The sequence below is a fragment of the Schistocerca piceifrons genome, unplaced genomic scaffold (assembly GCF_021461385.2).
Source record: "Schistocerca piceifrons isolate TAMUIC-IGC-003096 unplaced genomic scaffold, iqSchPice1.1 HiC_scaffold_2508, whole genome shotgun sequence".
NCBI classification, from domain to species: Eukaryota; Metazoa; Arthropoda; class Insecta; order Orthoptera; family Acrididae; genus Schistocerca; species Schistocerca piceifrons.
In genome coordinates, this window is record NW_025728453.1 from 170881 (window position 1) to 187785 (window position 16905).

Below are 16905 nucleotides of genomic sequence, written 5' to 3' on the forward strand. Positions count from 1 at the left end.
CAAAGCTTCAATGTAATTTTAAACATAAGATAAAAATAGGCGTGCGTTAAAAGCTTCGCAAGAATCTGCAGAGAGGACGAAGTTCTTGTAAGTGTATACTAAGAGTAGATTCTGTTGCCTTCACTTTATAGAACGGCACTTAAAGTAATTCGCGGTTAACATTAAGTTATTGTACTATCTTCGTCTTTGACATAGTCTAATATCACAAAATTTTTCTAGTTTAATTTGTGAAGTGCACGTTAAGGAGGTATATATGTGTAAATCTTTCACCTGTTGGGTAGAAGAAATAGAGACTTACATCTTATTTTCATATAGATTTAATTTTATTTATTAATTATTTAATGTCATTGCAGAAATGAAGATCGTATTAGAAAATAGGGAAGCAGTTTTACATGAATGACAGTAATTTTGTCAAACCAGCTAGCTTCTACATTGATAACTTATGACAGGGTTTAGCGCAACGAAGACAATCCTTGGAAAAAAAAAAACACTCGTGGAGATTACAATGTGGATTCCGCAGCCGCGGCCTGTACATTGACTCTCTTTGCCAGATTTCTCTCGGCAGATGAACACAATTCTTGTCCTGGACCGATGACATCGGGGTTCCACCGTGCTAATAGTCTCTCCCTGAGCAGAGGGAGAGTTGCATTGTTGCAAACGAATAAAACGAAAAGCAGTGGACCCTGTAACATCGTAGCTATATGGACATAGTACACGTACTGCGCTATGCCTTGTGCCTGGTGGAAGCCAATTCTAACAATCGTGCCTATGCCACTTAAAGTGACAGTCTTAGCTGACATGTAAAGAATTAGTGTCTTTGAGCCAAACGTCTCTTTACTATAAATTTTGAGCTGCCGCATGGAATTACGAGTACGTCGGTACATGTATCCCACCAGTCCAAGACAAACCATATTGTAAGTTACTGACAGAGAAATTCCCACGATGAATATTATACGACTGTGCAACAGGTAATATTCGCTCGTTCTTTCCAAAGCAATGGTTGCCACCAGTACTACGCTCCAGGGTATTAGCGAACACAACAACTGACGGCAGAATACCTTCCTTACTTCAGCACGTTCTAGGTCGCTAGGTAGCCTGAGGTGACGAACGCATGCGTACATTTGGTAGCAGAATGAGTTGAGCCAGATACAGTTCAGAAGAGTTAGTGCGCTATCAATCTGCACCGTTGTAGATAAGTCGGGGACACCTGCCATACGATACAAGACCTCAGAAAACAAGATCTGGACCATACCTGTTATCTGAAAGGACAAGAATATCTTTCCGGGCAAGTTACGTAAATTGGGAAGGTACACGTACACTGCGGCAGTCAAAAATCGGAAGAGAATATTCACTGCTACAAATGTTATTTCTAAAGGTTCTAAGCCCTCGATTAAAAAATCCTTGTACTTCAAGGTGCCACTGTTTAGACTGTCTTTGTAGGTCAGTATTCTGTTTGTCGGCTTGTCTTTGCCCTGTATATAATATCCACAGTATGGTGAGTAAAATCCACGGTGATCCATGGGGGCGCGACATGCCTCGAGATAACTTGTGGAAGCAAAATCGCGACACTTCAGCAGGAGAATAGCCCTGCAAACAGAGCAGACGGCGTCGGTTGCGTTGAGTTGCGGGCAGGGTTGGTCGTCAGGACCACCGAAAACGCAGCGGGCATCGCGCACAGACTGAATCATACTGAAGGGGACGTCCTGGCAAATGCTGATCGAGTTGACAGTCATCCAGGCGAAGAGGCAGAGGTTGACGTTGGCCCTCTGCGTGTAGGCCAGGTAGCTGGTGACGGGTATGTGGGGCGACCCCTGCGACAGGTCGTGCCACAGCTGCACACGGCACTGCTCGCGCCGCTTAGTGGTTTCCAGAGGCAGGTCTTCCAGTGGGCACGTGGGGTGGTCCAGGGCGTTGGCCAACAGCTGCATGCAGCCAGTGTCCACGGACAGCGTAGCGTTGCTTTTGTCCTCCAGCTGCCACTCCTCGCCTGCAAGATCAATGACAGCAGTTGGGTGGTGGTTCTCGTCGTACGCTGAATGTGCCACAAATGCGGACAACTTTCCACCATAAACGGTTTCGTATTATGCATGTCGCTACCAAACAATCCCATATATGAGTATCTCAACAAAGCACGTCATTCTTACACTGCCAGCTGGTGTGAATTGAATAAGTGTTCTTCAGTATTCTCAGACACTTACGATGATTATATGAAGCTGGTATCTGTTCCCGAAAGAACAGTTACCACTGATGACCGTGCAGCTTCTCTAGAATAAAATGATAATTAAATCGAAACCCTTAGCTGTCGATAGGTGTTGTTGATCTACATCAATGGGGACACCTGAAGATATGTGCTCCGACCAGGAGTCAAACCCGGGATGTCCTGCTTACATTGCAGATGCTCTATCCGTTTGAGCCACCGAGGGCACAGAGGATAGTGCGAATGCAGGGACGTATCCCTTGCACGCTTCCCTTGAGACCCATATTCCCAACTGTCCACAACCTACATTCGTAGTGTTCCTAATATGAGGGTCACTCCAAAACAAATGCACACTACTTTTTTTTTAAATTCATCTTTTATTCTACATGTCTGAAAGTTTCACAGTGTGGAGATACATTCTTTAGGAACAATATTTTCATTTCTCTACATAATTTACATCCCTCTCAACTGCCTTACGTCATCTTGGAACCAGCGCTTATTCTGGACCAACCTGTTGGAGCCACTGTTTGACAGCGTGCACAAGGGAGTCATCATCTTGAAACCTTGTTCTACGAAGAGAGTCTTTCAGTTTCCCAAAGAGATGATAGTCACATGCGTTGATAGAAGAGATAGAGAAGATCCAACGGAGAGCAGCGCGCTTTGTTACAGGATCATTTAGAAATCGCGAAAGTGTTACGGAGATGATAGATAAACTCCAGTGGAAGACTCTGCACGAGAGACGCTCAGTAGCAAGCTACTGGCTTTTGTTGAAGTTTCGAGAACATACCTTCACCGAGGAGTCAAGCAGTATATTGCTCCCTCCTACGTATATCTCGTGAAGAGACCATGAGGATAAAATCAGAAAGATTACATCCCACACAGAGGCATACCGACAATCCTTCTTTCCACGAACAATACGAGACTGGAATAGAAGGGAGAACCGATAGAGGTACTCAGGGTACCCTCCGCCACACACCGTCAGGTGGCTTGCGGAGTATGGATGTAGATGTAGATGAAATAGATGAAAGCACTGTGAAATCTGGTGGTGGCTACATAATTGTATGGGCTGTGTTTACATGGAATGCACTGGGTCCTGGTTATGCTCAGCTAGTTGGAGACCATTTGCAGCTACTTATGGACATCATGCAGTTTTTATGGATGACAATGTGCCATGTCGCCAGACTACAACTGTTGGCCCTTGGTTTAAAGAACTTTCAAGACAACTGGAGTGCATATATGGGCACCCAGATTACCCAGCACGAATCACATCGAACATTTGTGGGGCGTAACCTTGAGATCAGTTCTTTCACAAAATTCTGCAAATTCTGCACATAATTTAGCAATTATGGACGGCTACAGAGGCAGAATGGCTCAATATTTCTGCAGGGGACTCCCAAAGAATAGTTGTGTTCATGGCGCATCGAGTTGCCGCACTAAGAGATTAGGAGGCACCCCATGACATTCATCGCCTCAGTGTATATAGAGAGACTTTTGACGCTTGAAGTGCTATTCTTATTGTAATACCGATTTCTGGGTAGACAAAACTACTGTCGAATCCAGTAAGTGCCTCTGGGGTGATTTATAATGTTTATAGAGTTCAAAGAATTCGTTTGGTTTTAGTTAAAAGACAAATGGAATTTTGTGTCCTGTTACAGAATCTGTAATTTAAATTTTTGCTAATTTACGAGTACTTGATGCACAGGGTGTCCTACTCAAACCTCCCTGACTTGAAGGCCCCAGGAGAGATAAACCACAGTAGATACGACAGTGAAAAATGCACCACACTGTAGAGCATCTCAAAGAATTTGTATTCCCGCGTCAGAAGTGCAAAGTATCGTCGCCAGAGTGCAGCATGGTCGCATGAAGTGAAAATGGCGACTCCACAGCAGCGCGCGGAAGCAGTAGTGTGGTTTGCAGAAACAAAATCGCCGATTACTGTGTAAAGAAATTATCGTCGTGCGTATGAATGTGATCCACCTGATGTGAAAACTGTTAAGGAATGGTATAGGAAGTTTCTGGAAACAGGAGGTGTTCGGAATCATCCTGGCGGTGCACGTTACGGAGTTTCAGAAGAGATGGTGGAGGACATCAGACAAACATTTCTCAGAAGCCCACATAAGTCAATTCGTCATCTAGGCAACTTGATGTACCTCGATCAACATTGCATCGTGTAGTTCACCAGCGTCTTCGTATGTGTGCTTACTGAGTGCAAATTCTGCAACATCTGACGCTGAACGACAAATCATGCCGATAACAATTTGCTGTGGATATACTGCCGCTTATTGATATGGATGCCAGCTTCCTGGAAAAATGTTTATTATCAGATGAGGCAACCTTTCATCTATCAAGAAGGGTTAATAGGCATAATGTTCGGATTTGGGGTTTGCAAATTCGCACATTGTCATTGAACATGTTCGTGATAGCCCTAAACTAAACATCTGGTGCTGGCCAATGCACCACAGCATTGTTGGACCGTTGTTCTTTGCGGAACAAACACTGAATGAGTCACTGTATATGGACATGCTAGAGCAGTTTGTATACCCTCTGATACAAGACTTGCAACTCAACATCATTTTTCAACAACATGGAACTCTGCCGCATTGGTCAACGGTTGTTCACAAGTTCCTGGATAATAAATTTCCCAATCGTTGGATCGGACATGGAGGACCCAATGCCTGGCCACCACGTCCACCCGACATTACGCCACTTGGTTTGTTCATGTGAGGGTTCGTGAAGGACCGAGTGTATGCGACCAAAGCGGACGACATTCCTGCGTTGCGACATTGTATCACTAATGCGATTGTGACAGTAACAGAGGAAATGTTACAAAGAACTCGGCAAGAAATTGAATGTAGACTCGATATTCTTCGTGCTACAAGTGGTTCACATGTAGAGGTGTATTCATGATAAACAAATAAATTATTTGAGATGCTCTACAATGTGGTGCATTTTTCATTGTATCTAATGTGTCTTCTCTTCCTGGGTCTTTGAAATCAGAGAGATTTGAGTGGGACACCCTCTATTTCTACATCTACGTGATTACTCTGCTATTCACAATAAAGTGCCTGGCAGAGGGTTCAATGAACCTTTTCAGTAGTTGCAGGGGCAACAGTCTGGATGATGGACTGATCTGGCCTTGTAACGTTAACCAAAACGGCCTTGCTGTGCTGGTACTGCGAACAGCTGAATGCAAGGGGAAACTACAGCCGTAATTTTTCTTGAGGAAATGCAGCTTTACTGTATGATTAAATGATGATGGCGTCCTCTTGGGTAAAATATTCCGGAGGTAAAATAGTCCCCCATTCGGATCTCCGGGCGGGGACTACTCAACAGGACGTCGTTATCAGGAGAAAGAAAACTGGCGTTCTGCAGATCGGAGCGTGGAATGTCAGATCCCTTAATCGGGCAGGTAGGTTAGAAAATTTAAAAAGGGAAATGGATAGGCGAAAGTTAGATATAGTGGGAATTAGTGAAGTTCGGTGGCAGGAGGAACAAGACTTTTGGTCAGGTGAATACAGGGTTATAAATACAAAATCAAATAGGGGTAATGCAGGAGTAGGTTTAATAATGAATAAAAAATAGGAGTGTGGGTTAGCTACTACAAACAGCATAGTGAACGCATTATTGTGGCCAAGATAGACACAAAGCCCATGCCTACTACAGTAGTACAAGTATATATGCCAACTAGCTCTGCAGATGATGAAGAAATAGATGAAATGTATGACGAGATAAAAGAAATTATTCAGGTAGTGGAGGGAGACGAAAATTTAATAGTCATGGGTGACTGGAATTCGTCAGTAGGAAAAGGGAGAGAAGGAAACATAGTAGGAGAATATGGATTGGGGGGAAGAAATGAAAGAGGAAGCCGCCTTGTAGAATTTTGCACAGAGCATGACTTAATCATAACTAACACTTGGTTCAAGAATCATAAAAGAAGGTTGTATACCTGGAAGAATCCTGGAGATACTAAAAGGTATCAGATAGATTATTTAATGGTAAGACAGAGATTTAGGAACCAGGTTTTAAATTGTAAGACATTTCCAGGGGCAGATGTGGATTCTGACCACAATCTATTGATTATGAACTGCAGATTGAAACTGAAGAAACTGCAAAAAGGTGGGAATTTAAGGAGTTGGGACCTGGATAAACTGAAACAACCAGAGGTTGTACAGAGTTTGAGGGAGAGCATAAGGGAACAATTGACAGGAATGGGGGAAAGAAATACAGTAGAAGAAGAATGGGTAGCTCTGAGGGATGAAGTAGTGAAGGCAGCAGACGATCAAGTAGGTAAAAAGACGAGGGCTAATAGAAATCCTTGGGTAACAGAAGAAATATTGAATTTAATTGATGAAAGGAGGAAATATAAAAATGCAGTAAATGAAGCAGGCAAAAACGAATACAAACGCCTTAAAAATGAGATCGACAGGAAGTGCAAAATGGCTAAGCAGGGATGGCTAGAGGACAAATGTAAGGATGTAGAGGCTTGTCTCACTAGGGGTAAGAAAGATACTGCCTACAGGAAAATTAAAGAGACCTTTGGAGAGAAGAGAACCACTTGTATGAATATCAAGAACTCAGATGGAAACCCAGTTCTAAGCAAAGAAGGGAAGGCAGAAAGGTGGAAGGAGTATATAGAGGGTTTATACAAGGGCGATGTGCTTGAGGAGAATATTATGGAAATGGAAGAGGATGTAGATGAAGTCGAAATGGGAGATAAGATACTGCGTGAAGAGTTTGACAGAGCACTGAAAGACCTGACTTGAAACAAGGCCCCGGAAGTAGAAAACATTCCATTAGAACTACTCATGGCCTTGGGAGAGCCAGTCATGACAAAACTCTACCATCTGGTGAGCAAGATGTATGAGACAGGCGAAATACCCTCAGACTTCAAGAAGAATATAATAATTCCAATCCCAAAGAAAGCAGGTGTTGACAGATGTGAAAATTACCGAACTATCAGTTTAATAAGTCACAGCTGCTAAATACTAACGCGAATTCTTTACAGACGAATGGAAAAACTGGTAGAAGCGGACCTCGGGGAAGATCAGTTTGGATTCCGCAGAAATGTCGGAACACGTGAGGCAATAGTAACCTTACGACTTATCTTAGAAGAAAGGTTAAGAAAAGGCAAACCTACGTTTCTAGCATTTGTAGACTTAGAGAAAGCTTTTGACAATGTTAACTGGAATACTCTCTTTCAAATTCTGAAGGTGGTAGGAGTAAAATACAGTGAGCGAAAGGCTATTTACAATTTGTACAGAAACCAGATGGCAGTTATAAGAGTCGAGGAGCATGAAAGGGAAGCAGTGGTTGGGAGAGGAGTGAGACAGGGTTGTAGCCTCTCCCCGATGTTATTCAATCTGTATATTGAGCAAGCAGTAAAGGAAGCAAAAGAAAAATTCGGAGTAGGTATTAAAATCCATGGAGAAGAAATAAAAACTTTGAGGTTCGCCGATTACATTGTAATTCTGTCAGAGACAGCAAAGGACTTGGAAGAGAAGTTGAACGGAATGGACAGTGTCTTGAAAGGAGGATATAAGATGAACATCAACAAAAGCAAAACGAGGATAATGGAATGTAGTCAAATGAAATCGGGTGATGCTGAGGGAATTAGATTAGGAAATGAGACACTTAAAGTAGTAAAGGAGTTTTGCTATTTAGGGAGTAAAATAACTGATGATGGTCGAAGTAGAGAGGATATAAAATGTAGACTAGCAATGGCAAGGAAAGCGTTTCTGAAGAAGAGAAATTTGTTAACAGCGAGTATAGATTTGAGTGTCAGGAAGTCGTTTCTGAAAGTATTTGTATGGAGTGTAGCCACGTATGGAAGTGAAACATGGACGATAACTAGTTTGGACAAGAAGAGAATAGAAGCTTTCGAAATGTGGTGCTACAGAAGAATGCTGAAGATTAGATGGGTAGATCACATAACTAATGAGGAGGTGTTGAATATAATTGGGGAGAAGAGAAGTTTGTGGCACAACTTGACTAGAAGAAGGGATCGGTTGGTAGGACATGTTTTGAGGCATCAATGGATCACAAATTTAGCATTGGAGGGCAGCGTGGAGGATAAAAATCGTAGAGGGAGACCAAGAGATGAATACACTAAGCAGATTCAGAAGGATGTAGGTTGCAGTAGGTACTGGGAGATGAAGAAGCTTGCACAGTATAGAGTAGCTTGGAGAGCTGCATCAAATCAGTCTCAGGACTGAAGACCACCACAACAACAACAACGCTGAGAGGAACCTGACTGGTATACAATCTGGACCGGAGGCCTTGCCTTTATTGAGTGATTTAAGCTGCTTTGTTACAACGAGGATATCTACTTCTATGTTTCTCATCTTGGCAGTTGTTCTTGATTGGAATTCAGGAATATTTACTTTGCCTTATTTGGTGAAAGAGTTTCGGAAAACCGTGTTTAATAACTCTGCTTTGGTGGCACTGTCATTAATGACTTCACCGTTGTTATCGAGCAGTGAAGGTATTGATTGCGTCTTGCCACTGGTGCTTTACATATGACCAGAATCTCTTTGGGTTTTCTGCAAGATTTCGAGACAGAATTTCGTTGTGGAAATTATTAAAAGCATCTCGCATTGAAATACGCGATGTATTTCGAACTTCTGTAGAACTTGGCCAATCTTGGGGATTTTGCGTTCTTTTAAATTTGGCATGCTTTATTCGTTGCTACTGCAACAACGATCTGACCCGTTTTGTGTACCGTGGGGGGTCGGTACCACCACTTATTAATCTATGTGGTATATATCTCTCAAATGCTGTCGATACTATCTCTTTGAAAACATTCCACAACTTTTTTACACTTACATGATATTTTCCGAAAGAATAATGGATTTCTACTGTTAATGTTAAACCTCTGGTTTAGTCAGTTAATCCAGGTCCCATCTCCTTAAATTCCCACCTTTTTGCAGTTTCTTCAGTTTTAATCTACAGTTCATAACCAATAGATTGTGATCAAAGTCCACATCTGCCCCTGGAAATGTCTTACAGTTGAAAACCTGGCTCCTAAATCTCTGTCTTACCATTATTTAATCTATCTGATACCTTCTAGTATCTCCAGGATTCTTCCATGTCTACAACTCTCTTTTATGAATCTTGAACAAAGTGTTAACTATGATTAAGTTATGCTCTGTGAAAAATTCTACCAGACGGCTTCCTCTGTCATTTCTTACCCCCAATCCATATTCACCTACTATGTTTCCTTCTCTCCCTTTTCCTACTCTCGAATTACAGTCACCCATGACTATTAAATTTTCGTCTCCCTTCACTACATGAATAATTTCTTTTATCTCATCATACATTTCATCAATTTCATCATCATATGCAGAGCTAATTGGCATATAAACTTGTACTACTGCAGTAGGCGTGAGCTTCGTGTCTATCTTGGCCACAATAATGCGTTCACTGTGCTGTTTGTAGTAGCTTACCCGCACTCCTATTTTTTTATTCATTATTAAACCTACTCCTGCATTACCCCTATTTGATTCTGTATTTATAACCCTGTATTCACCTGACCAAAAGTCTTGTTCCTCCTGCCACCGAACTTCACTAATTCCCACTATATCCAACTTTAACCTACCCATTTCCCTTTTTAAATTTTCTAACCTACGTCACGTCGAAATGAAGTGTAGGCTAGAGACAAATAGAGATGGAGAGGTGCCAGCCAGTCGAAAGATCGAAGATGGAAAGTACACGAGCAACTATCGCAATTATCTTACGTGGTGTAGAAAATCACGGAAGATCTAAAAGTGAATATCTATAGGTGTTTTTTTTTTTTTACCTGATTCCTCGAATGACACCAGAGTCAACAGCCTTCGGTGCATAAACGTGAAGCGCGTGTATCCCAGAATCAAACTTACCTTTGATGTCGATAGGAGGTTCATTTGGTAGTCCACTATAGCTGAACGTAGAGTAACGAACTTCGTAAAGCGGCAGGAAAATAGCAGCTTCGTTGAACCACACGTGGTAGTAGAAACTGTGGAGCACGTCGGTGAGAGCGAACATTGGCGCCGCCTCTGGCTGTTGTTTCTCACACTGCGCGCTGAAGTCGTCGCGAAAGGCGAGGTACTGCCCGTGATACGACAGCAGGCGATCATTCAACAGCGGCAGCCTGTTGACGCACGAGCGGCGAGGTTGAACGTTAAAAGCAAATAAAACAAACACGCCAAATCATGAACAGTGCAAGCAAGAACGTAAAAATGTGCATGATGGAATTTTCGCTCTGCAGTGGAATGTGTGCGCTTATTTGAAACTACCTGGCAGATTAAAATTGCTTACTGGACTGCGACTAGAACCGTCGTGTGTTTTTTTTTTTTTTAAGTAAAGGTATTTCCTTGTGATGAGCTACAGTGATAAACATGGTGGTCCATTCATCGTGACCGGACCAAATATCTCACAAAATAAGCGTCAAACGAAAAAAAACTACAAAGAACGAAATTTGTCTAGATTGAAGGGGGAAACCAGATGGCGCTATGGTTGGCCCGCTAGATCGCGCTGCCGTAGGTCAAACGGATATCAACTGCGTTTTTTTAAAATAGGAACCCCCACTTTTTATTACATATTCGCGTAGTACGTAAAGAAATATGAATGTTTTAGATGGACCACTCTTTTAGGTTTGTGATAGATGGCGCTGTAATAGTCACAAGCATATGGCTCACAATTTTAGACGAACAGTTGGTAACAGTTCGGTTTTTTAAATTAAAATACAGAACGTAGGTACGTTTGAACATTTTATTTCGGTTGTTCCAATGTGATACATGTACCTTCGTGAACTTATCATTTCTGAGACGCATGCTGTTACAGCGTGATTACCTGTAAATACCGCATTAATGCAATCAATGCTCAAAATTATGTCCGTCAACCTCAATGCATTTGGCACTGCGTGTAACGACATTCCTCTCAACAACGAGTAGTTCGCCTTCCGTAATGTTCGCACATGCATTGTCAATGCGCTGAGACATGTTGTCAGGCGTTGTCGGTGGATCACGATAGCAAATATCCTTCAACTTTCCCCACAGAAAGAAATCCGGGGACGTCAGATCCGGTGAACGTGCGGGCCATGGTATGGTGCTTCGACGACCAATCCACCTGTTATGAAATATGCTATTGAATACCGCTTCAACCGCACGCGAGCTATGTGCCGGACATCCATCATGTTGGAAGTACATCAGGATTCTGTCATGCAGTGAAACATCTTGTAGCAACATCGGTAGAACATTACGCAGGAAATCAGCATACATTGCACCATTTAGATTGCCATCGATAAAATGGGGGCCCATTATCCTTGCTCCCATAATGCCGCACCATACATTAACCCACCAAGGTCCCTGATATTTCACTTGTCGGAGCCATCGTGAATTTTCCGGTTGCCCAATAGTGCATATTATGCCTGTTTACGTTACCGCTGTTGGTGAATGATGCTTCGTCGCTAAATAGAACGCGTGCAAAAAATCTGTAATCGTCCCGTAATTTCTCTTGTTCCCAGTGGCAGAATTGTACACGACGTTCAAAGTCGTCGCCATGCAAATCCTGGTGCATAGAAATATTGGACGGGTGCAATCGATGTTGATGTTGGATTCTCAACACCGACGTTTTGATTCCCAATTCTCGCGCAATTTGACTGCTACTGATGTGCGGATTAGCCGCGACTGCAGCTTTAACACCTACTTGGGCATCATCATTTGTTACAGGTCGTGGTTGACGTTTCACATGTGACTGAACGCTTCCTGTTTCCTTAAATAACGTAACTATCCGGACACTTAGACGATGTCGTCCAGGGTACCGAGCAGCATACATAGCACACGCCCGTTGGGCATTTTGATTACAATAGCCATACATCAACACAGTATCGACCTTTTCTGCAGTTGGTAAACGGTCCATTTTAACACGGGTAATGTATCACGAAGCAAATGCCTTCCGCACTGGTGGAATATTACGTGATACCACGTACTTATACGTTTGTGACTATTACAGCGCCATCTATCACAAAGCGAAAAAAGTGGTCCAACTAAAACATTCATATTTCTTTACGTACTACACGAATATGTAATAATAAATGGGGGTTCCTGTTTTAAGAAATGCAGTTGATATCCGATGGACCTATGGCAGCGCCATCCAGCGGACCAACCATAGCGCCATCTGATTTCCCCCTTCAAAAAAATGGTTCAAATGGCTCTGAGCACTATGGGACTTAACTTCTCAGGTCATCAGTCCCCTAGAACTTAGAACTAGTTAAACCTAACTAACCTAAAGACATCACACACATCCACGCCCAAGGCAGGATTCGAACCTGCGACTGTAGAGGTCGCGCGGTTCTAGACTATAGCGCCTAGAACCACTCAGCCACTGCGGCCGCCTTTCCCCCTTCAAGCGACAAGTTTCGTTCTTTGTAGTTTTTTCGTTTGACGCTTATTTCGTGAGATATTTGGCCCAGTCATTATCAATGGAGCACCCTGTATAACGTTAAACAAATGTTGATGTAATTTTTTATCTTTGCCAACAGGTTCTGCTATTTATCTACATAAAGCATGGAACTTTAACGAACGACAATAGCAGCATACATTTTTCATCCGCAGAAGACGTACACAAATGTCTATGTTCTGTGTTATTCCCCCCATCTCCGGACAATTCAAGCCAAGGAACGCTCCCGACTCTGTCTCCTCAAGCTCCTTTCCGGCAGTACGTCGGGTCTGGACCCCTCCACCATACTCCACACCTATAAATCCCTCATCCGCCCTATCCTCTGTTACGCCCATCTGGCCTGGATCTCCGCCCCCCCCACCTTCAGATCCTTGAACGCCATGCCCTCCGCCTCGCCTATCGCATCCGTCTCCCCTCCCCCACGCGTTCCCCCACCTCCTACTTTTCCTCGAACAGATACGGATCCTCTACACCTTCCATAAACTCGATCCTCCTCACCCGCTTGTCTCACCTATCCTCTCCCACCCCTGTCCGCTGCCGCGCCTGTATTCCCACGAACCACCTGCTCTCCATCTCTCCACCCTCTTTACCCTCTCCCAAGGTGGCTTCCGCCAGCTCCCCCTCCTACCAAATTTGGTCCTCCCCCCCTCTTCCTGTGTTTGTCCTCTGGGCACCCTCCTTCCCTTCTCTCCCCCTTCCCTCCCTCCTCCCTTTCTCCCCACTCCTCCCCCGGGCTTCCCCTACCCCTGTCCCTCTACTCCTCGTCCCATATCCTCTGCCATTGGCATCTTCGGTCTCCCATCTCCCTCCCCGTCCCCCTTCTCTCCCTCTTGGCAGGTCCGCGGACTCGCACACGTTACGTGAACATTCGCGTGCCATAAGTCATCGCCATCCGTCTCTCGTGTGTGCCGTCGTGTTTTGTGTTCAGTGTTCACCATCACACTCCATCGTTCACATGTGCCATCGACATCATCAGCGTCAGTGCGTCGTGTCAACAGTTTGTAGTGTGGATAATGGTCGAGTGTGAACGGCTCCGTGGTTTTGTATTTATGTGTCTTCTGTTTTATTACCCGCCATTATGTAAATTATGTCTATTCCTTCTGTGCTATTACACAGGGTGGTCAGAAATAGTCTGAAAAGTTTGTGATGGTGTTGCAAGGTATATTGTCGTGAGAAATAATTCTTAAAAAAAAAATTCGACACCTAGCGACGTTTCCGAGATAAATAGCACTGAATTTAACAAATCAGACCGTTTCGTGATCAAATTTCAAGCTCGCCGCCAGGAACAATTACTGTCAGTTGGTGTCACCGTAGATGACAGTACACGAAACTGCTCAACCTTTGAGTCTGTTCGATATTGAGTCGGTGTCCCATTTTTATATGATTTTCTTGGTTTTTGGGAAAGCAAACCAAGAACACGATCGGCGACCCAGTTTCTTGAAGCTGCACACTCAGTAACTTCACTGGATTACTTCAGTGCTAATTAACTCAGAAACAGCGCAATGTGTCTAATTTTCTTTGTGACATTTATTTCTGAGTGCAACCTGCCCTGTAACACCCTTAGACGCTTTTCAGACTTTTCCTGACCACCCTGTGTACAGGGTGAGTCACTAAGTACTACCAGCTAGAATAAAGCCGAAAGTACGATAGTAGCTGAAACGTTTGTGGGACATATGTTGCATGAGAAAACAGGGGTCACAATATGACGTTGGTTTTCTGTTGCTCGGTGGGGTCGCTTTAGAGATATGAAGCTCACCTTCGTTTTTTAAATGGGATGCTATAGTTTGGCTTTTGTTTTTGACGGCGACTATCGAGACGAATCCAATGATGTGTAACAGTAAGGTCTTTGAAGGTCAACGAAGATCAAAAATGTGGTTGTTGTTGTTGTGGTTTTCAGTCCTGAGACTGGTTTGATGCAGCTCTCCATGCTACTCTATCCTGTGCAAGCTTCTTCATCTCCCAGTACCAACTGCACCCTACATCCTTCTGAATCTGCTTAGTGTATTCATCTCTTGGTCTCCCTCTAAGATTTTTACCCTCCACACTGCCCTCCAGTACTAAATTGGTGATCCCTTGATGCCTCAGAACATGTCCTACCAACCGATCCCTTCTTCTTGTCAAGTTGTGCCACAAACACCTCTTGTCCCCAATTCTATTCAATACCTCCTCATTAGTTATGTGATCTACCCATCTAAACTTCATCATTCTTCTGTAGCACCACATTTCGAAAGCTTCTATTCTCTGCATGTCTAAACTATTTATCGTCCATGTTTCACTTCCATACATGGCTACACTCCATACAAATACTTTCAGAAACGACTTCCTGACACTTAAATCAATACTCGGTGTTAACAAATTTCTCTTCTTCAGAAACGCTTTCCTTGCCATTGCCAGTCTACATTTTATATCCTCTCTGCTTCGACCATCATCCATTATTTTGCTCCCCAAGTAGCAAAACTCCTTTACTACTTTAAGAGTCTCATTTCCTAATCTAATTACGTCAGCATCACCCGATTTAATTCGACTACATTCCGTGATCCTCGTTTTGCTTTTGTTAATGTTCATCTTATATCCTTCTTTCAAGACACTGTCCATTCCGTTCAACTGCTCTTCCAAGTCCATTGCTGTCTCTGACAGAATTACAATGTCATCGGCGAACCTCAAAGTTTTTATTTCTTCTCCATGGATTTTAATACCTACTCCGAACTTTTCTTTTGTTTCCTTTACTGCTTGCTCAGTATACAGATTGAATAACATCGGGGAGAGGCTACAACCCTGTCTTACTCCCTTCTCGACCACTGCTTCCCTTTCATGCTCCTCGACTCTTATAACTGCCATCTGGTTTCTGTACAAATTGTAAATAGCCTCTCGCTCCCTGTATTTTACACCTGCCGCCCTTAGAATTTGAAAGAGAGTATTCTAGTCAACATTGTCAAAAGCTTTCTCTAAGTCTAAAAATGCTAGAAACGTAGGTTTGCCTTTCCTTAATCTTTCTTCTAAGATAAGTCGTAGGGTCAGTATTGCCTCACGTGTATGTGATATGAGCGACCATTTACAGAAGATGTTCGAAGTGATGACCATTGGTAACTATGCAGTGCTGCAATCTTCTTACCATGTATTGAGCGATATTCCTTATCACTTCGGCACTTATCGAAGCACATGCTCTGACAATTCTCTCTCGTATATCATGCAAATAGTAAATATTCGCCGAATACGGCGTATCCATCTAACGTGCCATCGATATGTAAACACCATTCGACGGTTTCACAATACATCACTAATGGGAACGACATGACTAGTATCGTCGAATGAAGCGAATCTGAAAGATGTATTCCTTCGAAGAACAAGTCGTTATGCTTCTCATTTACAGAGAATGCCAACTAAATTCAGTGAGATCTAGAGAGTTATTCGCTGAAAGATATCCCCAACGTACTCACCCTACACGTGTGTATGATAAATTGAGAACAACTGGATCAAAAATGGATCCGAGCACTATGGGACTTAACATCTGAGGACGTCAGTCCCCTAGAACTTACAACTACTTAAACCTAACTAACCTAAGGACATCACACAAATCCATGCCCGAGTCAGGATTCGAACCTGCGACCATAGCGGTGGCGCGGTTCCAGACTGAAGCGCCTAGAACCGCACGGCCACATGCAACTGGTTCTTCAACGCATCAGGAACATATCCGGCAAAGGGTAGTTACTAACGAGGGAACGGAAATTGGTACTCTTGCAACTGTGGTTTCGAGATCCTTGTGTTAGTTCGCGTCAAATCGCAAGGGAATGTGGCATGAGCCAGAGTAGTGTTGTTCATGTTCTGCATCGCCATAAATATCAACCTTACCATATCAGTCTCCACCAAGAATTAACTGCTACAGATTGTATGCGTCACATTGAATTCTGCCGATGGAATCAACTTCAGATTCAGAGGGATGACACATTTATTAAACTGCTTTTATTTACTCGCGAGGCTACATTCACGAACCTTAGAAATGATAATTTGCATAACATGCCTTATTGGGAAACTGAAAATCCATGTTGGCTGCGACAAGCTGCACACCAAAAACCATGGTCAGTGAATGCATGGCGTGGGATTCTGGACGACAGACTTATTTCAACGAAGGTAATCTTGATGGTAGGAAGTACACCACATTCCTGCTAGAAGTGTTACGTCTGTTATTGGAAGAAATACCTTTAAGAACAGAAAGTTGTATCAACATGATGGGTGTCCGGCACATTTTCGCTGACGGCTAGAAATGATTTGCAGAG

General features: G+C 43.2%; 1 protein-coding gene across 2 annotated transcripts in view; it reads right to left on the bottom strand.

Annotated features, from left to right (window-relative positions):
* Positions 1 to 387: 387 nt before the first annotated feature.
* Positions 388 to 16905, bottom strand: part of LOC124743672 — a 57570-nt gene continuing 41052 nt past the window's right edge. For both annotated transcript variants that reach the window (XM_047248849.1, XM_047248850.1), the window contains 2 exons: positions 10072 to 10322; positions 388 to 1987 (listed from right to left, as the gene is read on the bottom strand). In XM_047248849.1, the coding sequence (XP_047104805.1) occupies positions 501 to 1987; positions 10072 to 10322 (1738 nt within the window). In that variant the 3' untranslated portion in view covers positions 388 to 500. The remainder of the gene's footprint in view (positions 1988 to 10071; positions 10323 to 16905) is intronic.